The sequence below is a fragment of the Morone saxatilis genome, unplaced genomic scaffold (genome assembly GCF_004916995.1).
Source record: "Morone saxatilis isolate NCDOM2014 unplaced genomic scaffold, NCSU_SB_2.0 Contig0, whole genome shotgun sequence".
Lineage (NCBI taxonomy): Eukaryota > Metazoa > Chordata > Actinopteri > Moronidae > Morone > Morone saxatilis.
Genome location: NW_023339650.1, coordinates 12,038,597 through 12,065,201, shown reverse-complemented (window position 1 = coordinate 12,065,201; position 26,605 = coordinate 12,038,597). Strand labels below are relative to the sequence as shown.

The window sequence follows — 26,605 nt, the reverse complement described above, 5'->3', positions numbered from 1 at the left end:
ACCTTTTTAGTTTAAATAAGTAAAATTTGCACTAAGTACAGCTAAGGTTGATGGGAATCTGCACCAAATTTAACTGTAATTCAATAGTTGTTGAGCTATTTCAGTCAGGACCAACGTGGTGGACTAACATCAGACTGACATTTCCATTTCTAGAGCCACATCGCATGGTTAAAAAATGTAATAATAAAAATATAAAGAAATTGAAAATCTATTAAGAATTCAAACACCTAAAGTCAAAGACACAAAGGAGTGTGTGCATTATATTAGAAAACCACAGATTAGACTTGGCGTAGGACTGTGTCGTCATCTCAGGATGTTGTGTTTTCTTTGATTGAAAATGTAGCAACGCAGATACTCTTTTGAATAGAAAATGCTAATTCAGACTCCCTTGTGTTCTGTAGGCTGTAGAGACATAAGATGTTGCGACAGCAGCGAAGGCTAAGGCCACCAGGATCCAAGAGGCATGTGGCCTTAGGGACCACCAGGCTGAAATAATTATATTCTGCTCCTGTTTCAGATCCTTACTTTGAGCTGTTATTAAAAGCATTTCTTGATTCATTTTTTTTTACTGTGTGTGATAATAGGTCTTTTTTGTATTTCTTTGTGCAATTTTTGTCAGCATCGTTTGTATTTTGTTTTTAAAAAATCAACTTAAGCTATCCAAACTAATTTTATAAGTGGATTAATGTATATGGAGCTAAATAATGACACAATGAATAAGCCTCCTGTGTGTAATACCTCTGTAAAGCATTATAGACATAACTACTATACACATTTAGGTCACACAGACTTCCAATGAACTACATTTTATACAGCAACCTCTAAAAACCTTGAAAGGTTTTTCAATTTAACAAACAGCAATTGAACATTTTCTTGAATCACCACCGCACACGCACATACAGTAAATTACATAGTGTCACAAACGTCACCTCAGTGCTGTAATCATACTTGAAAGCAAGTGGAATACAGCTGATTGGACATGAGTATACTGCGGCCCCATCTTATGCATTTCAAATGGCTTTGGTTGTATAGATGTATGTACTTGAAAAACAAATATCTCAGTTTACATTTACTCAATCTACCTGCTGCTGTCATTTCTCTGCTAAATGTCCCAAGTGAGGGTGAGTAACTGAGCTGTGCTCAAGACTTGTGGTGTGAAGAGGTGGACAACTGCAGAGATTTGTGTCTACATGAGGATGCCCGACAGCCTTTTTGATCAACCACACCAACCCACTGGACTACTGCCAAAGTGTGGAGTGTTTCAGCTCCATCATTCGCAGAAACACACACTTCAAGCCTGGAGCTGCAAGGCGATCTGTTTGCAGATTGTGGGGAGCAAAGAAAGAAATTAAAGAGAGGGAATGACATTTGACACATGTCCTATAGGCTGAATACATCCACAACTGAGCCACCAGGAGGACGCCTGTCTTGATTTAATCAAGACACAAGGAAATTGCCTTCAAACACAATGAATGTCAGTATATTTATCACAGTGGCAGCACCAATCACACTTCTGGTATCCAAGCCAAAACCCCAGAACATACTGAGAAATGCCTTTAAGAGCCATCCACACAAAAAATGTGTTTTTGCTAGTGCTGCTTCTTTTGGATATTTGACGATGTGCAATGTACGAGCGTGATTTGTGACATCATAAGTAGTAGCAGCCAATCAGGGAGAAATTGCAAGACAGTTTGTGTCAAGTGGTTAATCTTTTGAAATTAACATAACATATTGACAACCCAGAGCTGAGTTTCATTTCATTACATATCCAAGTAATAACATGCTGAAACAGAGAAGATTGGATTTTATTTGCTAGCAAGTTAATTTTGAAACTTGAGGCCTGGCCTGAAAACTATTTATCCTTATAGGCAACAACTGAAGGTGGAAGTCAGTATTTAAGTAGTAATTTAATTACACATTTCATTGCTCTGATTGGTTGTAGGTCTATTGTGTCCATTTTGACTGCGCATGTTGGAAATTGATCATGAACTGAATTGTATTTTCAGAATTCCACATATTTCCTTGCTGTCTTTGACATTATTAGCTCACAGCTAGCAGTTGATCTGAGCTAGTAGAGTGCGTGTGTTTACAGTATATGAACAATGTGGCCAGATGTTGGTCTGTCTGACATTTCTGGATGTCAGCTATAATTTAAAATGTGCTGATTGTTGAACCCCTTTAAATCCCACAGACACAGTTAAGGTTGAGTCCTTCATGTCAGTCTCAAGATTCCTTCAGTTATAATGATGCAAACAACAATCACAAATTTATTGGAGTCTGCTTAGTCCACTTCTCAGATAATCAGCTGTTTTTACGTCTATCAAAGTGTAAACAACTTCTCTGGCCAGTTCAGTAAAAGTAAAAGTTCAGTGTGTGATGGCAGCAGTATGCTTCTATAATGGAGTAATTTCTGAGTGTACAAACATAAAGCACAATGAGAATCATCTCAACCTTTTTTTAAAATGACATGAAAGGACAATAGCTGCTAGTTATCATCTTCAGAACAGTATAATCAGGCCAGCGGTGGTGGTGGGATCGAGCACGAGTCCTGAGGCAACCGCGTACTGCATATGCATAAGAATTCTCAATGAGGGAGTAGATACACTTTCAAGGATCTTGCAGTTTTATTTGTGCACAATCCATTATAAACAAAATACTCCATGAAGACAACTTTTATATTTCCTAGAAAAATATTAAAAGGAGATATTTAAAGGGAAAATCTGCTTAGAAACACCACCTTTTGCATTGAATCCGTGCTGAGCTATGGACGTGATGTGGCTTGAAGCTCAACAAGCGAATGTGCTTTTGATGTTCCCCTCAAATCCAGATGAGCTTATAATTCTCTGCTAACAGCTATCTCCACTCGTAAAGGCAAGAAGAAAGAGAAACTTGTGTTTAAGAGCAGGAACGATCAAATTTCTCTCCACGCTTTTCGTTTCTTCCACTTAAAAATTCACTTTCTATACTAGTCGCCTGCTCTGCTCCCTCAAAGGCTGCCGTCGACTGTCATTTCTCTATCATCCCCTGTCTCCTGCATGTAGTTCTTTTCATATCCCCATCCAATGCCTTATGAATACCCAGCCAGTCTTGCAAAATAGGGAAAATGAAATGTTTTACAGCTCCTCAGAGAAAATACTTCTCCACTGTAAGAAATTAAGAAATAATGCCACAGAGAAGCTATTGCAGCATTGGGTAATCCTCGCTGTTCGTGCCTGTCTTCATCCCTACAAGGAACAACCAAACCCCTCTGAGAATGCAATCACTATTTAATCAAATCTCTGCATGTTAGCCCGTTATGATTTTGAGTCACACTCTCACGAACAAGACCCTCTAAGCTGTCATTACAATCAAACGCTATTGATTTTGGCCTGATTAATGGTGATGTCACTGGTGGTGTTTGTCCTCTTGCCAGTGTTGACATAGGAGTGGTCACAAAAAAAAGGTTAAAACGCCAAATCACGCAGGTTTTTGTTTACACTTCTGTGCCCTAACCCTCTCTAACCCTAACCCTAACAAAAGCCACACGATGGCACGCTGAACATGTAGTCAGTGTTTTCTGTGATTCACACGTCTGATAAAGGCTGTGAATGAGGCACACTGGTTGCTATCAGTGAGGCAGTAAACCATAAATCGCTGGTAATGTGTAAATTCTTCTAGTCTCATTTTTCTTCATCCAACCACTTCAAAATGTGTCAAAGAATTTCTAACAGACAAATGAGACCATATTGGTTTTTGAATTTATAAATAATGAATTTAAACATTAACAATAAACCTTCCTGAATTGTAGTCGAGTTGTATATGAATAGATAATTTGCAGAGGAAATCCATGTGAGCCGTTTGATGGATGGTGATCACATAAATTCGCCATCTTTAAAGCTTCCTTTACCACACGTCATTATTCTCTTTTAAACAAGCGCCACATAAGCTGTAAACAACAGTGGCAATCAAATGTAACTGGTTTGCAAGGTGCATTACAAATTACCCCGGGGATCCTTGAGGAAATCTCATAAACAACTCCCTCAATGTTATATTCCACATGCATCACACCATTAGCAGAAGATAAATCCCTCAATCAACACTCATTGTGTAAGAGGGTTTTTAAAACTACTGCCAATCCAGAAATCCTTGGAGATACTTTTACCTGTAAACACTTCAAAAACAGCAAATCACTTCAGGCAAATTCCCTGTTCTGTAAAAAGGGAAATGTTCTCATGTAAGCTGCTACAGAGAAACTTTAAGTGTTAATGTGTTACCTAACGCTCTTTTCCTTCATGCACCTCTCCCTCCTTCCGTTTCAGCTGCTCAGACCTGAAATTACACTGAATGAGGCGTTCGTTGCCCATTTTTTCCCGCACTCACCAGTAAAGGTCAAATCCTACATGACCTTTTCATCCATCCGCTATCCTACTAAACTGAACACAGCTGACCTTTCGTTCAACTTCTTGTGACCTCTAGGGCAGCAGAGCAATATAAATGAAAACTCTGCTTTGGTTAAACACAGAAACTACAGAAGCAAAAGCTTATCTGACCTTCTGTAACATTTAGTGTCCTTTGTATAATAACTAACTAAACATTTAGAGCAGATTTTCCAAATTACTTTTATCTAGTTATGTTCTCTCAGGATTTTAGCTCATTGAATAGAAACAGCTGTTACAACATCACACAATAATCATCACAGTACAGATGGATCATCACTCTCACAATTTAAAGGTGCCAAAAATGAAAAATGCTTGTTACCCTTGTGTCCCTGGGTGTATTGTTCTGCTATCGATCGGTATGACAAATATATGTCAGAAAATATATTTTATATTGACGGAAAACTCCAACCATTTTTCTTGCTGTAGACTGACTTTTTGCTGACTCAGGGGCAAACAAAAACACTCTTTACAACCTTTTCTGCCAACCTCTCTATTCAAGTAAAACATGCAACTCTTTCCCTTAGTCTAGCACTATATTATATTGAATTTATGTGGGCAGAGGGAACGTGGAGAAGATCAATGTAATCAGTAAAGCTAAAACTATTAGTAGATTAATCATAGTTTTCTTTGTTTTCTATTATAGTAAATTCAATATTTTTCACTATTGTTTCTTTTTTAGCCATGCTAGTGTTTGATTGGTCAACCAACCTCTTTGGTCCAGACTGAAATGTCTCAACCAAGGACATGCACAAGGCCGGGCTTAAGTTGTCTGAACAACAGCCCATTTGTCCTCTTTGGTTGCGTTTGCTGATGTGGCTGCATGAATAAGAGTAGCCCAACAAATTAAACAAATTAAATCACCATATTGTTCAAACTGTTATTACATTTTGAATTGTTTTCATCACATTATTTCATCTCCCAATAATGTTTATATTATGCTATCATATGAACCAGTCTTAGCTAGCTAACTAGCTGGTTAGCATACAGGCAGTTGGCTACATGCAAGCTCCTGCAGCATTAGACTGTATTCTGTGACACGATGCAAATGTGACAAGTTGTGCATTGTTCTGAAGCATATGTGAAGATTTGTCCACCATTGGTTCTACTATTCGTCGGGGGGTTGCCGCAACAGCCCCCTCAAAATATCTGTGCACGTCCCTGATCTCAACAACTATTAGATTAATTATCAGGAACATTCACTTTCCCCTTCAGGATGAATTTTAATAACTTTGGAGATCCCTTAACTTTTCCTCTTTTGCCATCATCAGGCCAAAACTTCAATTTCAGTCTTTTGTCAAAAGAAAATGTTCTTTTCAATTGCACTGTGTTATATTTGGCTGGGACTTCCCTGCCCTTCCATGATCATACATGGGAAGCCTAAGGCAAGGAGAGTAGCAGCAAAGACATAACAGAGCAGGCATCAGTGACAACAGAAATTACATTGATTACAGTAAATCAGATACAGCATCAAAGGAGGTGCTGGGGTGGAGGCGGGTTGCAAAGCGGCTTGAAGGGGAAGCAACAAGGGAAGCAAATCAGCTTAAATAAGGCACCCTGTATGATATCAACCAATTGGACTCTTGAAGGGAATCAGCTGAACCATCAGTTGATTGGGTTGTTTATGATCAGCTGATATAGCTGTGACTGTGAGCTGAGCTTGACTTTGTCACCTGCCTGAACTAAATCTAACCACTGTGCCTGGAGTACAGTCTCACAGAGTCATGGCCATAGTCTTGTTATGCACTACATGATTAATCCTGAAAATAATCAGCAGATTAATCAATAATGAAAATATCCTAGAGTCCTACTGCACAAGCTTGCCAGAATTGGAAAATGGTAACTGATATAATATGGTTGTTTTAAGGAAACCGATGACTTGTGTCTGCTCGCTACCTTGCAAGCCCATCCTGTGTGTACACAAATAAACAAACACACCTGACACTGCAGTGAGCATACTGATACTGGTACCATAAAACCATTTATAGATGTACACAGATCCAGAAACACACACAGTCACAGAAGAATTATTCTGCCTTTACTGTTTTTCTATCACATCCCTTTAAATTCACACATGACATCGGGGCAGTGGGTCATGAGGTGAGTTAACCAATAAGTCTGCAGCATTAATGTAATATGACCTTCTCTCTATATTTCAGCAAAGTACTTTAACCTACACTCATACATTATGATGCGCAGAGTCGCAGCCCTGATAAGATATTCACTCGGGGCATGTGACGGCAGGGGCAGGTCCCCGCTGATTCAGAACATTGTCAGCTCATGATTTATGTGTATAAATGAATCCTGAAATATATCAGTGAGGTAATAAGGTATTTGGCCTCCTGTTTATAGGGAGCCATCATTTATAGCCAGCAGAGTGGCGAGAACCACGGCTGCTCCTCGCTGGTGGTCAAGGGTTACCATGGGGACAGAGGAGACCATCAGGAGCTACCAAGGGAGTCGTCACATTGTCTGTTTATGGTGTCCTGGACGTTCCTGGTTGGGTGGAATGAAGGAGAACCTGTAAGGTAAGCTGACAGGATGGTTTTATATTGTGCCTATAGTATAGTTAAGAGCTGAGAGCAGCCATGGACAGACTTTGAGACTACAGGCCCCTGGGTATAGACGTATAGAAGCAGTCGCCCTACATAGCAGGGACACACTGTCTGACTATAAAGAGACATAATTTTCTCTCTCTGTCTTTGTAGTCATTTTGTGTCTGCAGTTATTTTGTGTCCCTGCAGTCATTTTGTGTGTCTTTATAGTCATTTTGTGTGTCTTTATAGTCATTTGATTGGATTTCCAAGAAGAAATGTTAACTATCACAAACAGAAGCTCCCCAAGGGTGTCAGGCAGCCCCCGAGGTGTGCCTGGTAGGCCTGTTAAATAATCAATCCATGGCTGTGGCTACTGTGGCACCTTGTCAAATCAATGATTTAAGCTTTCAGCACATCACGGACACTTGCCTCTTACAGTGACAAATACTGGCACTTTCTCACTCCTGTAAAGACTCTGGATGCTATGCTCTGACAACACAATCCCTCAGTGATAAAACCCTTCTCTGGCCATCATTTCCTCGGCGATAACACCCGCTGCACCTCACACCACTGGTTTTATGAGACTTTCTGTTGTTTTGAGAGAGCAGCTGAGCTCATTCTTTTTCATGTTGTGCTGCACAACAGCAGATAACAATCTGGCTGCCATGTGAAGTGTGAGATAAATGTGAGACTCGGCTCACGATGCAAACTTGTCCAGAAGAGTGGAGAGACAGAAAAGAAACTTGTAGTGATCCAGTCTGAATAGTGCTCTCCATCTGTATAATTGGTTGAAATGAGCTATAAGGGCCACCTGCTGACTGTGTCATTCAGAGCTCTTTTACATGGAAAATTGTGCCCAATGTCACTCAGCAGAGAAAGAGGCACTTACAGAAAGAGCGTGAGCATAACCATCAGCTCCAGTCTACCTTTCAGAAATGTTACACAATGACACACAACAAAGACTATATTAAGTGATATTCCAGATACATTTTTATACATATCTAATTTCAGTGTCCATCAGTCCCCACAATAAAGGTTTTAACAGGACATTTCAGATAATAGCTGCGTTATATACTGTCAGTTTAAAGCTGCGTGTGAAAGGGGTGGTCCCTCATAATGACAAATAAAGGAGCTTTTGAGCATCTTTTTTCTGGGAAGAAGCCCTGAAATATCCACAGGACACTACCTGCTCAGCAACAAACAGACACAGTTAGCAACAGACACATTTATTTGCCCCAGGAGTTGGTGGAGACCAAAAACAGAGCTGAAAAGAGAGTGATGATTGGACTTGTCCCAGGTGACACAGGGGGTCAGCGAGATTTATTATCAAAAGAGCCATTTTTGGCCCCAAAAACACACATATGAGCCAAATAGTGCTAATTTCTTGCTGCAGATCAAGCATACCGGTATGCCAGCAGCATTGGTGGGGAAAGCAAATAAATCTGTTCATGCACTATTAAATTCTTTATTTCCCTCCTAGACTTCAAATCTATAGCTTCACCAACTAGGGAGACTCAAGAGTAGTAGCCACCAGTACTAAGGTTTGGGGCAAAATACAGAGGAAAAGCATCCAGGTCTGGACAAAACGTATGTCGTAGTTGCCAAAGTATTTTTTTAAATGTACTAGGTGTGTAATGGCTAAACATTTTTACCACTGAATAAAGTAAGAAATACTTTAGCCAATAACAATTGATACATTAAAATGTTAAATAAATGACAAAACCACAGGGAGCCACTGAAGAGGGGCTAAAGAGCCACATGAGGCTCCGGAGCTGTAGGTTGCCAACCCCTGCTCTAGGAAAAACAATTCCCACAGTGTTAAAGGTTTGCCCACAACTTTGAAATAAAAATTATACACTATACTATTATACTTTCAAATGGTCGATCGGTATCTTCCTGAACATAAACCATATTTACAGAACCCTATATGCTCTAAATTTACAATTTATTCTTCTACTTACACACTCTAGCAATTAACTGCCAGCTGGGTCGTGTTTGAACACCCCCACATCTGCTATATGCTTCTTTATATTCTGTTTTATTGTGCTATAACTAATCATTATTGCAATCACTTATGTACTATATCTTACAGTTGAAGGTCACAGGCTTGATAAATATATGTCAAAATGAATAATCAACTGGAGTCCGGTAGTCTGGACTTATTAGGAGCAGTTTCACTCAACAGTCATTAGCAACAGCTTCAAAAGGGCCTAATTACTTCAATGACCAGACGGGAACCTTGTTTTTTTTTTTTTAACCGGTGCATATTTACCAAGGACATATACTGAGAATACTTTTTTTATAAATCTTTGTCAGATATACATCACTCAAGGAAACCTTAATTTTTGTTAGCTTTAAACACCTCCACTGAAACAGTTTCTGAATGAACTATCAATAACACCTGTCCAGGGAAAGGAGGGCAATCTACCAATTCTATTTTCTCTTGCTAATCTGGGGGATTGACTTTATAACCTTTTTTTCCACACTAACTTCTGTCCACTGCCATCCCATTACACCTTAAAATAAACACTCTAGAGGTCACTGCTTGTTTTAGCTTTCACCAATTATCCCCACAGATATTAATAAGTGTTAATAAGGTTTTTCCCAACCCATGTTATGCCTTTAAGTATTTATGCACAGCACCCACCTATTGACGACAGCAAATCTTCCAACCTATTTCTTTATAAATCTCAATGTGGTTAAGGTTACCCACAAGTACGACAAAAATCCCCATTGCTGTTCCATAAATCTGTCACACTCTCCTCTCTCTCGGCCTGTCCCCTGTCCCCCACAGACATCTGCACGGTCTGCAGTCAATTATATCTCATAACCTTCAAAAAGCCTGCATGGAAGGCAGTAGAGACCCATATCTTTATCTGATCTTTATCCTTCCTCAGCAGCAGGAACGGTGGAGCTGTCAGCTCAAACCTTCAGTTCACCTCCCCGAAACCAACGAGAGACAACAACCACCACATCTGTGTGTAGAGCAGCATGTTTAATGCAAAACACAATGTCATCATACATGCTGGTTTGTCAGTGGGTTTAAAAACTACTTAAAGTCAATCTACATATGTGTGCGAAGCTCATCTTATAGAGTTATTTTAGTGAAACATTAAAAATATTCATGGATCACATGAATGACAAATGCTCGATGAAGAAAGACAGATAAAGTATGAAACAACAAAAGGCACAAGGAAGCCTTGAGGAAAACATGACTTTTTATTGTATACCATGAGAACGTTTTTCATTTTTTCTCTCTAATAACTGGTCACTCGTTGTTTCCCCCTCTGCTCTATTCCTATGCCAGTGAGTCCAGAAGATATTAGCCATCCCCTGCCCAGCAATCAGACCACAACAGGAGGCACAAAGGGATTCAGTCATAGTCCACCTCCATCCATCCTCACATTTCTTTCTTAATGCAGATTCCTCCTGACCTCTTATCCAGCTCCTTTCCCTCTTCAGAAACCACAACCCTGACTCTGTCTTCTTGCTATCAGCACAGATCATTACACAAGCTTAAGGGAGCGGTCCTCCTAAAGTTAAACCAGGACACAAACCCAAAGGACAAACATCAAACGGCTGTCTTTATCTGCTCGGTTCTCTTTTCATCCTCCTCTCCTAAACGTGCTTGAGAGACATGAGTTCAGCAACATATGGACTGACTCAGTCTCAAGGTCTCTGCAGTATCACGGTTCATCCTCTGACAGGGCTGGGAAGAGCAAGATAGAGCTTTGATTGCCACTGGCCAAGTCAGTCCAGTGATCCTTTAGAAGAAAAAGCAAGATCAATCTCTCTCCCATCTCTGATTTATTCATCTTAGTCCTTTCTTTCTGTCTGCCCATCTGTCACCCGAAGTACCCGACTCTTGAGGAGGTCCAGTTTATCGTTTGCCAGAGCTTCCCTCAGGGCGCTGAAGAACCCGTGATAGTGGGCTGTATTGTGGATCATGAGCAGGACTCCAGCCAGTAGCTCATTGGTCACCAGCAGGTGGTGTAGGTATGCCCTCTGGTGGTTCTTACAGCAGTAGCAGCCACACCCCTCCACCAGGGGCCTGAAGTCGCCCTGGTACCTGGATAGAAGTTCAAAGAAAGTATAAGTTAAAGTAGAATTCATGAACAGTAAATGTTCAACAAATACAGTATATGAAAGTGAGGATTCTGCAAGCACTGCTGCTTCTAAAACCCTTTGGGGGTTAGCTGTCACACACCTCTTGTCTTTGAGATTGATCTCAAAGGATGTCATCTGTGTTTGATCATCCAGATTAAGATCTCCATTCTGTTGCGTCTCGCCCGGCGTCTCCTTCTCTCTGTCCAGCTCCAGCACTGCCAGAATGTACATACATTTCATTAATCCCAACACATCACCAACTACTCCCACCATAATCTCATTTAGCAGGAAACTCGACCCTATATACAGAACTGTAATAACAGTGCTTTATCAGCCCAACAGCCAGAGTAGAAACGGGAGCGCATACGGTAGCTTGACCCCTTTTAAACACTGCTGTGTCCTATATTCTCCCCACCGTTACAATATAATTACTTACTGACTATGTTCTGACTACCAACGCCGGTCTCACACAGATTGGTGTTCTCTGCAAGGTGACATCACTTGAGGACAGAGAAAAGTTACTCGAGTTGACCAAAAAAAAACGTCTTTTATCAAGAGGGCTGGTTTTGTTTGCAAGAGGGTTCACAAAACAATCTGGCCGGTTACAGACACAAGGGATGTGACGAAGATGACAAACACAGGGTGGAAAGGGGAAAGAAAGTGGTCCATAGCAATGCATCTGATTAAAGATTAAAAAGGCAAGAATAGAGCAAAATGGGTTTAGCGCAAACTGAAACGGGTGAAGCAGAGTGCAGCGAAGTGTATAAACAAAGCATAAAAAGCAAATTATTATGTGTGTGTGTGTGGTGCGTGCGTGCGTGCGTGTGTGTGTGTGTGTGGCTTAAGGAAGGGGTGATAAGCATGAGAATAAAAAGGACAAAATGAGGCTTGACCAAAGCTAATAAGATGTAAAGGAGTGAGAAGTATCTTGTGCTGAAGAGCAACTCTGCCTTACAAAAGGAAAAGAGCAGTAACTATTGAAGTTGGAAAAAGAGGTTTTGAAGCTTGGACATTGAAAGACTACAAAGAAAACAACTGTTGTTTCAACTTCTGTAACTTTGTCTTTTATTAAATATATTTAATTAAGCGATTTAAAGATAGCTCAACCACATCAAATCATGTGAATTCCACTGGAGTGAGACGCTGCAGAGACAGCGGTTACTGCTACTCTGATAAGCTATCTTCCTCCATTATGATTACATTTAGCTACTGCCTTATTTATATAAAATTAGCTTTAGCTAAGTCCTTGAGCACTCAGGTTAGCCATAACTATCCAGAATGCTGCAGGGTTTTTTGGCCTACTTATTACAAATGCTGTTTGCTCCCCAAAAATTCCACAATTAAACAGATTCCATTTTTTTTTCTTTCCTTTTTCAATTTTTTTGGGACTTTCCCTTAATTAGAGAGGACAGCTGTAGATAGATGACACGCAGCAAAGGGCCACAGGTCAGATTTGGACCCATGGCGGCTGCAGCAAGGTCTTTGTACATGGGGCGCCGGTTCTACCAGGTGAGCTATCAGGGCGCCCCAAACAGATCCCAGTTTTCGACTTTAACCAAATTCGTAGTTACTGCGTTTTGGCTCAGTAGAGCAGAACAGGTGGACGAAGTGCAGTAAGGGGAGAAAGGAAAGATTGGAGGATAAAAACAATTGGTCTAAAGATGGAGAAAGGAAGATGAAAACTTTGAGTGGGTGAGCAGGAAGGTGGTGAATTAGCATATGGTCTGCTGTGTCAAAAAAGAACCTTAACTGGGAAGTGAGGGCGTTGAAACCCCCGCCCTCCCCATGGGGGCTTGTAATTGGCTGAGAGGGGAATTAGAATTTCTCTTCAGGTTTGACACCATCACTGCTCTCACCTCCACTGAACTCCATTACGCTCCCTGTGCAGAATCGATTAGTGCTGTCTGACACTAGATGCTGCCGGATAGCAAACTTCACTCTCTCTGTCATACGGGTTCAACACAACTTTTTAATTAAGCACATAGTCCTCAGCAGCCACACATTTCCCACAGCTCTTGTCATAACACTTCTTTAGCGTTTCACTTGGGAAAACAATCGGAACGACAGGCCCGGACTTAATTGTTACCTTCCTGGAGCTGCTATGATATACATTGATTTCATTTCACCGGCTGAATTTCTTTCTACCCAATTATTTCACCTGACCTGGGGCTAGAGAATACACAGCAGCCACTACACAAAAACAAACAAGCTCGCACACACATCATTTCAATAATCATTAGGTCCATCTCAGATTTTAATGCAAACTAAATCCCTCATCATACCACATGCATCCACATGCATCCATAGAGACACACACGTCTTTCCTATTCATTATGTGGAACCTGGCTAACACCAAATTAAAAGTAGATGAAGGGCTGTTTGTTAACTGAAGACACTTTGCAAGGCCTTTACGCTGAGCCATTTAAGTTGGGTTAAAGATGGAGTAATTACACAAATTCTCTGTAGAGCCTCTCTGCTGTGAAATGAATAGCTCTTTATATTTTATGTAAAAACATCTGTAAGAATTTTCTACTCAACATCAGATGCCCCTCCTATAGAAATTAACATAAGCCTGCGAGGCTGATTATTGGCCATCTTTAATCACCACTTCAGTGCTTTCATCAATTAGCTATAACATCAAAGCGCTGCCCATTCTCCACTTTTTAACATTCATACTTTCCGTTCACTTCATATCCACATATTTACGACAAGATATATGTTCTCATTGCTTCGTCCACATCCCTTTTAAGCACACGAATGATGCGAAGTAAACTATTGTGGTAAGCTGAATCATATTTCTCACCACAATCACATTTCAGTCTCATCCAAAAGCATCTAGCGAAACAGACCCCCTACCCAAACTCCCAAATTATATAGTGACATGTCAGTTTGCTTTAGGCATATATTGCTCTTGTTCTTGAAGAGAATTGCCAATGTTTTCCATCTTTTTGGAGTAATTTCCTTCATCACCTATTTCACCTCATCACGCATTTTAATAAGTCATTTTCTGGCTCTGGGCAAGGTTGCTCTACCTGAAATGTGATTTTGTTTGACAAGAACAGAATTATTAAAATAAAACGAATAGGTGCTGCCAAAATCCAAATGTCTCATTTTACACACCCACCCCCCCAAATTGTTCCCTTTTTAATTCAGAATTAAACCTCTGTGTGCTTTGATTTAAAGGCTACATGTCAACTTACATAAGTTGACTGCCTGAAAAGAACAAGAAAGCCGTTCTTTCAGGCTGTAATATGAGCACTGCCGAGTATGAAACAATGCGTTCATTTGTAATGGGAATCCTTAAGCAGTACGGAGTGAAGGAGGGGTTGATGCAACTCATAAGGGAATTTTAGAACAGCCGAAAGTTAACAAGCTTGATCTACACGTTACAACATCAGAATGAGGCAGAGAAACACAATAAAAGTAAAATCATTAATAAAATAGGCGGTTTTATTTTTATTAATGGGGTTTGCTGCTAAGGCACCACATATATAAATTAATAGATCAATATCTATTGATCTTAAGTTAAACTTTCTTTCATTACTTTGGTTTAGCTTTGTCTGAGATATTGATTCACCCTCTAAATGATGCAATTTTAAATCAGAAGGATGTACCAAAACTATTCCTCAGAGAGAGAGAGAAAAAAAACCTATTACTGAAGTACTCTTCAGCACAGCTATTCACCACACCTGCAGGGGGCGCTCTACCTGCGCGCTCCGGGTCCGGAGACACGTCAAAGCTGAAGCAGAGAGCGCAGCCTCGCTCTGTCACCTGGAAGGGAAAGAAACTCTCAAACAGGTCCACACCGGCATCCACGCACTCCAGCACCTCATCAGGTCGTCCGACGCCCTGCAGCAGTCTGAGAGTCACGCACAAACACACAGACACAAGCCAGTGAATTAAAAACTAAATAAACATTAATGTAACACACACACAAACATCTACAACATACAACAACACACCGGCTGCATTTCTCTACCCTGCAACAACATGTGAACCCTGGTACGTTTGTGCTTTCGTTCTTCCTGGGCATTCAGTTAACTGTCTCCCTCTGACTCTCTGCCTGCGGGCGTCAAGGTCAAGCCCAATTTAGCATTTGATAATGACTCCACTCCTCTTTCCAGTAGGAAGCGGCATCTCCTAACAGCCAGAACTACCAGCATGGACGGTGTCCCACGGTATCTGTGATGAGCCCGTTCACAAGCAAACTCAGCAACGCTCACAGGGAGCTCGTGGATACAGACTGCTGCTCGTCAAAGGGCCTCTCTCTCAGACTCAGAGCTACTGCCAGAGGAGAGGAGTACTCATGTGGGATAGTCCCATGTTGAAGAGCCTCTGAAAGGCGACGGGCTTATGTAGTTCGGAGAACCAGAAAGTCTGTCCTTGTGCCTTTAAAAAAGGACTTTACTTTGCCAGATTAATTGGTTTGTTGTTGGTCTGGTTGGAGACATTTTCTCCAGAAGAAGCCATTTATTATCAAACAGTATTGAGTGTTTTAATCTTAATTGAAGATATTGGGCTGCAACAAACAATTTTCATTAAATTAATCTGTAAATTTTTTTTTTACAATTATTATATTAATTTGTTTGTTTGCATAAAATGACAAAAGTCCAGCAGTCCAAAGCACAAAGATATTTAATTTATAATGACATTGAAGAAGCTGGAACCTGAAAATTAGTTTTTGCTTGAAAAATGGCAAACGATTAACTGATAATCAAAATTTTTGCAGCATAATTTATGTTGATTGATTAATTAAATAATCTTTTCAGCTTTAATTAAATTAAGAATGTGAATCAGAAGGAAGCAACCAACTCCACGTATTTGTCAGATTATTAAAAAGAAGCAAAGGCAAAGCTAAATTTTGTCCTACAACAGTTTCTGCTTTAGCATTACATATGTATGTGCGAGCGGCGTGTTTTAACTCAATACATCGTGCTCTCTTTCCTGCCTGTCATATGACATTATCACAAGGAAAAACCTGTCACTCATAATGAAGTCCTTTTTGTTTAATTATGCTCATTTCCAGCTCTATATTCTCAGTCTAGAGTTGCTTTGCATGATTCCCTTCAAAAACATCCTTATTTATCTTATACTGGCCCTTCATGCAGCCCCTCAGTTCTTTCGTCTGAAACAAGGCTTCTCTTTAATCTACAATGTAATTACATCTCTAGTACAGAAGCTTTGGACGTTGGCTAGTCACATAAAGTTGCAAAAGACATTGAAAAAGTTCATTCAGAGCAGTTTGAATTCTGAGATTTTTGCTCACAGGGTTTACTTTCGACATACATTTACCTCATTAGTGGAGACTTTGGCCTTGTTTGACATCCAACATTGTAACATTATAAATATGACAGAAACAGAAAGGGAAAAGCATAATAAGTCCCCTTTAAAAGGACCAGTGTGTAGAATTTAGTGACAGATTGCAACTAAATGAACACTGCTCGCATCTCTATTTGAGATTACGGTGGCCTCAAAAGTTGCAAAAAGTGCAAAAGGTCTATGTAGTGTTTAGTTTGTTAATTCTGGGCTACTGTAGAACCATAGTGTTTTAACATGGCGGACTCCTGGAAGGTGACCTGTGGCTTCTGTAGTTAAAAAAACGGCTGATTGATGATTCCTATATTCAGATTATACACTAATAAAAACATACCTATGAATATTATATTCCATTTCCAACAATAACTCCTCTTAAATCTTACACACTGAACCTGTTAGCCAGGACAGTTGTTAGTGTCAACTGCATTTTTGTATGATAAATTCTGTATTTAAAATCGACAAAATGTGAAAAAACTGTCAACAGATAATGTTAAATTATTGTTGACACTGGTGCTGCGCTTTAAGGTCGTGCTGAGATAATGACTGCTGACAGTGTGGAGGGGTCGGGGGAGCACGGCAGAGCTGCTGGGTTTTCACTTGTAATCAATCAAGCTGGATAATTAACTGATTGAGCAGGACCCACCAACTGGGTCCACTCAGTCTCTGTATCATATTGTTTTGAACACAGACGGTATCAGTCACTACACTTTAAACTATACTGCTGCATTGGTTGGTTCATTTGTTAAATAGTAGAATTATTGTCCCATAGTTGTACACCTCCACCAACCAGTCAGGTAACAGTTTACATCCATGTCTGTCCAGACTCATATAATATATATGATGAACACAGAATAAAAAGGTATAGTAAGTAAAAATCTGTGTTTTTTAGCCGTGTTTGTAGTCTTTTTGTGTCTGTATGGATATACTGCAGAGCATAGGGCTGTTCATAAACCCTTGGACAAATACAAAGCATGCATTTGTGTTTCATCTTTCTTACTGAAGATAATGAATAACACAGAGGGTGCTGTTCATCCGCTGTGCCTCCTTTTGTTGCAGTTTATTTAATGTCTTCAGTGCCTTCTTTTCAATTAAACACTGGGGAAGAGTGTACGATTACTGGGGGCAAAAAAATCTTCTCCTTACAACTGTGATCAATAAACACATTCATTTCTCACACAGAGACAAACAGGGCTGACCTGGGTTTGTCCTCAGGCAGCTCCTTGGTCACAGCAGTGATGAGCTGGGTTCTCAGAGCCCAGTCCATGGAGCCCGTCTGGAGGCCATCCAAGCAGAATCCTGCTACAGGCCTCTTGGCGGTCTCCCTGGCTGAGCGCACCCTCTCTTCCAGGATGTCTCCCCCCTCCACCACCCCGAACACCTCAACTCCTTCCAACTCCTGGCAACAACAGACAGTTTGGTGATTAAAAAGCTGATAGAAAGAAGACGGAAAGAAGTGCAATAAACAGAAAGAGACATGCTGAAACCTGACAAAACATAGATGTTAAGCAGATTCCCCTCCTTTTTCTAACAACACATGGTTAGAAAAGCGCAAAAAAGAAAAAAAAAAAGGGTTTTATTTTTCCCAGAGCCCATCTGGATTTTGATTTCGATGACTCAACATGAAGTTGACTGCACATCACAAAGAGGAACGACGCAGTGGGGGGGTGAGGCAGTGGAGCCTGGTAGCAATCAAGCAGCACACTCAGTACAACGTTGATGTCAAGAATTACCTGTAGTACGCTGTCAGTGCTGTTCGGATCTTTGCTCAAATTCATTCTACGCTTAACATTTATTGTGCCTATGGCTACTTTGGTTTGCAGCCAGGAAATAAAATACACAGAAGAGCACATATAATGCAACACTTAGCAAACACACTCAGGCAGTGAATGTACACATAAGATAAAACAATGCTAAAAAAAAAGACACAGAAAAACTAAATAATAAATAAACTACTTCTAATAAATTAAGCTCCAGATCTACTGGGACTAGAGCGATACAGTCAGAAAATATATTATCTCCTCTGAAGCATAACTGAGTCAACAATGTCACAGAACTCAAGACAATCAGCTTCACTCTGCTCTCTCTATCATGAAATTAACATTTCACTGCTTTAAAAAAAAAAAAAAAAAAGGCTGATTTCATTAGTCATGCTGGATTCTGAGCCATTGCACACCTACTGATAATGTATTTATCCACTGATAATGTATTCCTCCTAATCTCACTGTGTTTTCAGCCGTATCACAGCTGCACAGCGGCCCCCTGTGACAACAAAAAACACCAAGCATCAATCTTTGTCCTGTCTGCTTGTGCCGTGCATGACTGATTCAAAAATGTAAGAGCTCTGTGTCTGTGTGTGTGTGTTTAAACTGTTGTGTGTGTACCTGGGATTTTTGGTGCACCAGCAGACACTCATCCAAGTGGGCGAGAGTCCGATCCACCGACTTTCGAACCCTTTTGCGTGAGGTGTTGCTCTGCCACGTTTCTCCATCTGCCATGCTCTGGTACCAGTCTGGCTGCACGGCCCTCTGGAGAGTCATGAACTTGGCCACCGTCAGCTCTATCCGCCCACCGCTGCCCCACACGGACACCGTCTAGTAACAACCCAGAGAGCGAACTTTCATGTAAAATTTGACTCTGATAATTCTCTCTTTAAAGGAATAGTTCAGCATTGTGGGGCAAAAAATATATTCGCTTTCTTGCCATGAGTTACATGAAATCAATACCGATCTCACAGCAGCTGGTTAGCTTAGCTTAGCATAAAGACTGGAAACAGGGGAAAACAGCTAGCCTGTCTGAAGGTAACCAAAACCACCTACCAGCAGCGCTAACGCTCACTAATTGACAAAAATAAAGCATTTAAAAAGACAATAAATAAATAATTTGGTTTAATGGGGGTGTATGTGTGAGTATTTCTTGCGTGTTGATTTCCGGTGGTTGCCTAGCAACTGCTGGGCCAAGAAAAAAATCCAACACATAAACCCGCTCTAAAACCACAACGGAGCCAAGCTAGCGGTTTCCCCCCCGTTTTCAGTCTTTATGCAAAGCTAAGCTTTAACATGGCTTTATTACATGGCTGGTATGTATGTATTATACCAATATGTGGAATTAGAGGCTTGATCTCACCTTGTTTGTGGTGTAACCTGTTGGGCAGGGGGCCGCAGGGTCGTGAAGCGAGCAGTACAACACAGTATCATGAAGACCTGCACAAAGCACAAAACACAAATCAATGCACATCACTCACAGAGAACAAAACAGTCAGGAAAGGCAGAGCATGAAGCATGAAGGTGACAGAGTGAGACGCTTCATTACTGCACGTTAATGTGACCACTGAGTCTGGAGAGAGGAACGAGGTGTGGTCTTATCAGCAAACACAGCTGCAGCCAATGATCATAAACGTGAGAGAACAAAAGGCTTAATAGCAGCAAATGCTGTTATTACTTCTAATTATTCAATCAGGGCTCTTCCCTTCAGCACTGTATTAGTCCCCTGACAGTTTACAACAAGTGGTGCAACAGTGATTACATTTCTAATTTCAAATTTGGTTGCATGAGGCCGGGTAAAGCTTACAAACAGCTACTGTTGTACAGCAAGGCTGAACGAGGTCGTTTTTCTGGGGCATTTATATAAATATTACTCAGAACAGCACTACTTTTTCGTCAGGCTCTCATGGAGCTAATCAGCTTTTTAATATTGAACTCAGAATACTGTATATTTAGAAGCAATTTGCTTCGTCTTTACAATTCAGCCGGTGGTAATAATGTTCATATACCCTAAGCTCTCCAGAGTGAATCTGTGTGTATCGTGCATGTGTGACATTTACACCAATCAAGTCACACCAGCTTTAAGCCTGGCAGAGGTTCTTCTCATGTAGTTATTTAAAACATGACTAGAGGGTTAAATAACAATCACAGTGGAGCACGACAGCAACAAGGTTAATTCAACGTGGTTAAACAAACAGTCCCTTTACTCATCTACAGACTCCAACTTTGACATGGAGATGAGTGATTCTGATGTGATTTTATTGGGTTTAAAGACTCAAACAACTTCAGTCAAAGGACACAGAGTGTAAACACAGTAACAGTTCAACTGCTGTGTTTCTCAGCAGAGACTTCAGAAGCTGATTAAAGGGTAGGAGAAAAAGAAACTGGGAGAAAGATATTTACAATCACAACCTCTTTCAAGATCTGTAAATGCTCAGAAACATAGTAATTCAAAATCAAACTATGTAACGTGTGTGACTGTATTCACAAACTGATGTGAGGGATTTCCTAATAACACGTTTTTCTATTTCTACTATGAACTTGATTCATCTGCTAATACAGACCACAATCCTATACTGTTATTTCTCGCTCTTAAATACAAGAAAACATGATGACAAAGGCACTCCACAAAGGTAGTCGATGACAATATCACACAGACTGGAACAGCTACTGGATGAACCTCGTTATGAGACTGTTTTTGTCATCTGTTGCTTTCAAGGTCCAGAGGACGCTTAAAATCTCAACCTAAAAGGCGGTTAATGAACTATTTGGATCAACACCCTTTGCTTAAAATAGCATTTCAGCACTGAGTGGCTACTGTTATGCTTTAATAATATATTTAAATCAATCAATATTGAGTAACAGATTACAAACACTAATCTGCAGTTGACTGTATTTACTTGCACATATTTAAGCTATTTCAACAATTTTATAAAAATGCAAGAAAAAGTATAAACACAGCTGTGTATATTTGTGCCTCTATTCGCTGGTTGTAAATAAAATTCTACTGAATTAATATAAATATATGTCATGATATTCATGATTTCCAGACAATAATGGATTACCTTTTCATCAATACTGAATAAATCTGAATACATTGGATGTCACTGTAATTAATGTCTAATCAATGCGGTTTGGTCTGCTCGGACTTCCCCATCCACTCCTGTCTTCTCCTGATTGCTCTCTGGAAGATAAGTGGTGCTGAGGGAGGAGGAGAGAGGGAGAGAGAGAGAGGAGGAGGAGAGAGGAGGAGGAGGAGGAGAGGAGAGGAGAAGACGGGAGAGAGAGAGGAGAGAGAGAGCAGATGGAGGAAAGAAACTGATGATGGAACAAAATGTACCTGGAAAACTTTCCTGAATCCATCCTAAACTCCTCCAACACGTCCTGGGTGCTCGACTGCTTGGAGGGGGGAAAAAGGGATGGAGGTGATTAGGCTGTTCAGTGGTGTGTGGTTTTGTGTGTGTGTGTGTGTGTGTTGGTGTTTTGGTGTGTGTGTGTGTGGTGTGTGTGTTTGTTGTGTTTGTGTGTGTGTTTCTTGTGTGTGGTGTGTGTGTTTGTGTGTGTGGTTGTGTTTGTTGTGTGTTTGTGTGTGTGTTTGTGTTTTTGTGGTGTTTGTGTTTTTGGTGTGGTTGGTGGGTGTGTTTGTGTTTGGTGCTGTGTTTGTGTGTGTTTGTTTTTGTGTGTGTGTGTTTTGTGTGTTGTGTGTGTGTTGGTGTTTTGTTTTTTCGTGTTGTGTTTTTGTGTGTGCTGTCGTGTGTGTTGTGTTTTTTTTGTTTTTGTGTTTTTGTGTGTGTATGAGTTAGGCTTACATATTGGACAGCGTGACTTGAGTGACAGAGGGGATGTAGCTCAGGGTGTGCAGTGTGTCCTGGGTGAGGTGTGGCACAGTGCCCAGGTGTGTGTACAGCAGACACCCCGGCACCTCCACACAGTGCTGCCCCGTCCTGCCGAGCCCCTTCAGGACACCCAGCCGACTTCTCCCCTGAACCACCCGCGACAGCTCCAGCTTCATCCTGCCGCCAGCCATACGAGTGTACGACACCTAAAAACAGCCAGTCACAGTGACAGCGACACGCAGAGAGCAGAAAGAGCATGGGGAATTAGCCACGTCAGCTAACTAGCATCGCCGCTCACGTGTTACTTTACTCAAGCCCGCGTCACATTTTTAGTGTTAAATATTCTCTGCTCTTCACTCAGAAAAACACACGTACGCTTTCACAGTTGTTTGTGATTTTAAGATGTTTAATTCGCTTACCGACAAAAACCGGCTGCCCGACAGGAACTACAAGTCGTGTGAATATGTCGTCATCACCGGCCGCCGCGGCACTCGGAGAGGAGAAAACTACATCTTCCCTCCCTTTTTTGATTAAAACACCGATTTGTTGTGTTGTGCTTTACGCAAACCATAAAACAACTAGTGTTATCTGACATCTTTGATTTTACTTGTTTGTAGTTTACTTGTTTTAGTCCATTTTAAACTCGATTTTGGCTCATTTAGAAGTGAACGACGTTGCTATGGTTACCAGAGAGAGCAAGGTCCGGTGGGACACGTAGTTCAGAAAAGCTTCGCTGACGAGGCGACTAGCTAAGAAAACGTTTAAATCTACTACATTACCCAGAATCCTATCTGATTGAAATTGATGGCAGCTCTGTGTACAGGTGTTTTTTTTTTTTTTTGCGAGGGCTCTTTGTACCGAAGCCTTTTTGTGCATAATATACATTTGAAATAGTTCGCTTTTGTAGTTGGTTGAAGAGGACACCGTAGTATTTAATTGGGGTTACATTATAGTAGCAGAGGTAAAGGACTACAACCAAGGTAATTATGACGTTCCCAGGTCACAACCCTCACCTGTTTAGGTGGAGGAGGCTCGGCAAGAATAACATAAATAAGGTAAGTTTAGTGTTTGGACTGAGAGCTATACTGCTCCTATAATAATTGGAAAAAGGTAGTAAACTGTGGCTGCGTATTCTAGATAAAAAAAAAAAAAATCCAAGGTACCATATCTGAAGGGAAAACATTCAATATTTTTTCTGTACATTTTTACTTTTCCAGACCATTCCTCCAGGATTATCAAATCCCCTAGAGAGGTAACACATACCTGTAAAAAAGGCATTGGATTTATGAATGAAGAAGCAGCACATCAGGGTTACTACTATTTATGAAGGCATGGCTCATGTCAGGGGACGGTTAAATGTCAAACAGATGGCCTTTCTCAGATACTCACATGCCTGCAGCCTGAGACGGAGATAGCTGACTTTTTAAGACGCCTGGGGAATGATTTTGAAGTAATCTGCTGATTTAAGCCAATGCCTGAGCTTTTCCTGTGAAATGATCCACAGTTTGTAATTTTCAAGCAGGCGAAGGTGAACATGACACCAGCGTTTTCACGGTCTCTCTTGCAAACAGCTTACACTTGTTTTTTTCTTTCATGAACAGACGCAGGTGAAGGATGGTGATATCGATCAGTGGAGGAAGGTGAGGAGGAAGAACGTGCTGGTGCTTTCATAATTCATGATTTTATTCCGCTGTAAACTGAATTCCTTTGGGTTGTTGATTCTTGGTAAACTAAGCAACCAGTTATCCTAATTCCCAGCATTTTCTGCCAGTCACAGAATAAACAATGAGACCAAATAATCATCACATTAATTGATAATAACTGGTTCATCCGTACATCTGTTTGGCTGTTTCCTCAGCGAGTTGAGACGGCTTCCGAGTTTGCTGTATCTGAAGTCTTCTCCCACAAGAAACCTCACTCAGAAACAAACAGCCTATCGGTAGCTTTGCAAAGCTCTGACCAGCTCAGAGACCACGATGACGCTTATAGCGAAGGTAGGTCAGCATATAAAAAAATACGAGGTGTCTCTAGAGAAGCGCTACCTATATAATATTGAGTTAAGCCAGTGCAGCTGCAGGCTGAACAGTGATATGTGTGTGGATGCCTTCTTGCAGCTCAGGCTCTTCTTGGTGATTGGCTGAACAGTAAATTGCGTCTGGAGCTGGAGATGGAGGAGGAAGATGACTTGATGTGCTCCGCTGAGAGAAGAAGGCCTGTTCCGTCGGCTAGTGCTCGACCCACCGCCCTGAGCTACAGCAACTTTGATGGTAAAAAAAAAACAAGAAACTGTGTTACCTATCCACGTAACCACAGGCTCAGTATTTTAAATAATCAAGACCAGCTTAAATTTGACTTCCCTGGCCATAATGGGAATAAGGAGGTTTACATTAGACGTCACAAGCCAAAATAAATAATGGACTAATGAATCAAAGCTAGGAGGTTGATGCAGAACATCTTTAAAGGAGTAGTTCACCTCAAAGGAACAATCAGTCATTATTATGTAACCCTTAACTCAACAGGTCAGTGTCCTCCTTCTTCCAACCCAAGGCATGTTGATTGGCATTCACGAATTTTCATTTTTGGGGATCATCTACTCTTAAGATTGAATCAAGATTAAAATTGTTGTACAATATGTATTTATACAAGGTATATAAAATATGTTATTGGGTCACACAAAAAGCAACATAAGCGTGACTTTCGATGTCTCATTTTGACCAAAACCTAAACGAATTTAAATGTAAGTCACTTTCTACCAACTGCTTACTATAGTCATACGCTCCAGGTAACATTGTTATTAACAGACCATGCCCGTGGTTTTGCATATTTTAACGCATTAACTACAGATTATTTAATCTACACTCTCACCATTTTTTACAAAGATTATCATAGGTTTTACATTTTTAGATTAGAAATTTATCATAGTGAATATTTTATTAACTTTCCTTTCGTCAAAGTTATGTTATAGTGTATTAATGCAGTTGTGACTCAGGACATTTTCTTTTGTTCTCTTGTTTGTTGGTGCATTTATAGCTTCAAATTCAAGACTTGAAAGCCAAACAGCAATATTTTCAACCCAAGAGGCTACCAAATGTCATGTCTTTTGGTATTTTGTGTTTTATAATCCCCTTCAACAGAACTTGTGAATGCAATGGTTTCCTAAGTGACTTCTTAATGTTAGATGTTTCCCTAAAGGCAGAGAAATCAACCTCAAACCTAATTGTATACTTACGCAAGACGGTCAGCGGCAATTTAAAGTGTACAGATGATTTTGAGTTAATGGAACAAAACGTATACAATTACTGGTACGATTCTTTTAAAAACTCCTCCTCAGTTGTGATATAATACTTCTCTTTCCAACACTTAGAGCTGTACAACTGCCTGGCTGAGGAGGAAGAGCACAGCGCTGTTAACAGCTTCCTACAAGACCTGATGGAGCAAGAGGTGTTGGACTCTGGGGTCATGGAGGAACTGGCGCTGGATGTTGGACAAACAAGAAAGAAGTTCAGAGACCCAGTGGTCACCATGGAAGCACGACACCTGCAGGTATGTAACCAAAGTGAGTGCTGTGGTTTGGGAATCTCACATCAAGCGAATCAACAAGAAGCATGGGCACCCGAGTTTTGTTCTCAATTACACTAATTGCTGCTGATTGCCACTGAAGGTGCGGGAGAACAGAGCGCGGCGGGAGGCTGAGAGGCAGAGGCAACATAGGGAGAGGGAGGCTCAGCGGGGTGTCAAAGAGGAAGCAAAGCGGAGGGAGCGGGAGGAGGAGATAAGGAAGAAGCAGGAGGCACGGAGGCAGGAGGAGATGGTGCAGCAGGAGATGGTGAGACTGCGCCGTCAGATGGAGGAGAGGAGAGGCCTGGAACAACTGGTTCGACAGAGGTATGGTATCCACAGAAACCACTCGCCTCTGTTGAAGTGGTTACGACTATCACCTATATCTGAAATGACCCTTCTGTCTGATTACATCTAATGTGATCTTGTCTGCTCCACGTTCCTATAGTGGATTGGATGGATTAATGGTGACCTAGTGGGTCTGTGATAAGGCAGCTCCCTGACCCAAACAACTATTATTGAAGTGTCCCTGGAGAGAATATATAAGCCTCTGGCCAGCATGATGACACTGTTGTGTAATCTCTCCCAGTGTGTATAGCAGCTTTTCTTTATCACAACTGTCCTGAGGTTACTTTCATCATGAACATCCTTTGATCAAAGCAGTAGGAGTAAAGACTTAAAGGTTAAAGAGACGATAAACAAAACAATATTCTCCATTCAATACAAACTCATGAATATATTACAAGTTCAAATGTTGAATGCCCAAAGGCAAAAATGGTAGCACACACACAGATTTCCGGGACAAAGCTGACTAATCTAAATTTCACCAATTTATTCTGGCCATGTCAAACAAACATGCACAACGTTTCAGCGTTGGAAGAAAATGTCATGTCCTTTATATACAAGAGTTGGCAGGTGATTGGCTTAAAGGGTCACATGGTCACATTTATTTATTTTTTACCAATGGACAATGACCAAAAGTAAGTGAACACTTTATTTATCCCCGAAGGGAAATTATAACGCCGTAGCAGCTGAGTTAAGAGTTTGTCTTTGCCACATTCAGCTGCAGGTGGTTC

The 26,605-nt window shown here is 40.8% G+C and overlaps 2 protein-coding genes across 3 annotated transcripts in view; one reads left to right on the top strand and one right to left on the bottom strand.

The window, feature by feature from the left end:
- Positions 1 to 10,150: 10,150 nt before the first annotated feature.
- qtrt2 (queuine tRNA-ribosyltransferase accessory subunit 2) lies at positions 10,151 to 22,460 on the bottom strand. Of its 2 annotated transcripts, XM_035652229.1 has the most exons (9): positions 22,391 to 22,460; positions 21,945 to 22,177; positions 21,482 to 21,526; positions 19,499 to 19,580; positions 18,757 to 18,966; positions 17,572 to 17,771; positions 14,749 to 14,918; positions 11,160 to 11,274; positions 10,151 to 11,021 (listed from the first exon to the last, which is right to left on the bottom strand). In XM_035652229.1, the coding sequence occupies exons 2-9, from the start codon at positions 22,160 to 22,162 to the stop codon at positions 10,769 to 10,771; spliced, it is 1,293 nt and encodes a 430-aa protein (XP_035508122.1). In that variant the 5' UTR covers positions 22,163 to 22,177; positions 22,391 to 22,460; the 3' UTR covers positions 10,151 to 10,768. The 2 variants fall into 2 exon arrangements, with proteins under 2 accessions (XP_035508122.1, XP_035508113.1); XM_035652220.1 differs by lacking the exons at positions 21,482 to 21,526; positions 21,945 to 22,177; positions 22,391 to 22,460 and having other exon boundaries at positions 14,767 to 14,918; positions 19,499 to 19,623.
- The window catches only part of ccdc191 (coiled-coil domain containing 191), a 12,653-nt gene continuing 8,216 nt past the window's right edge, over positions 22,169 to 26,605 (top strand). Inside the window, exons 1-6 of the mRNA XM_035652242.1 lie at positions 22,169 to 23,026; positions 23,573 to 23,611; positions 23,830 to 23,965; positions 24,086 to 24,238; positions 25,336 to 25,514; positions 25,633 to 25,856. Coding sequence (XP_035508135.1) covers positions 22,958 to 23,026; positions 23,573 to 23,611; positions 23,830 to 23,965; positions 24,086 to 24,238; positions 25,336 to 25,514; positions 25,633 to 25,856 — 800 coding nt within the window. The 5' untranslated portion in view covers positions 22,169 to 22,957. The remainder of the gene's footprint in view (positions 23,027 to 23,572; positions 23,612 to 23,829; positions 23,966 to 24,085; positions 24,239 to 25,335; positions 25,515 to 25,632; positions 25,857 to 26,605) is intronic.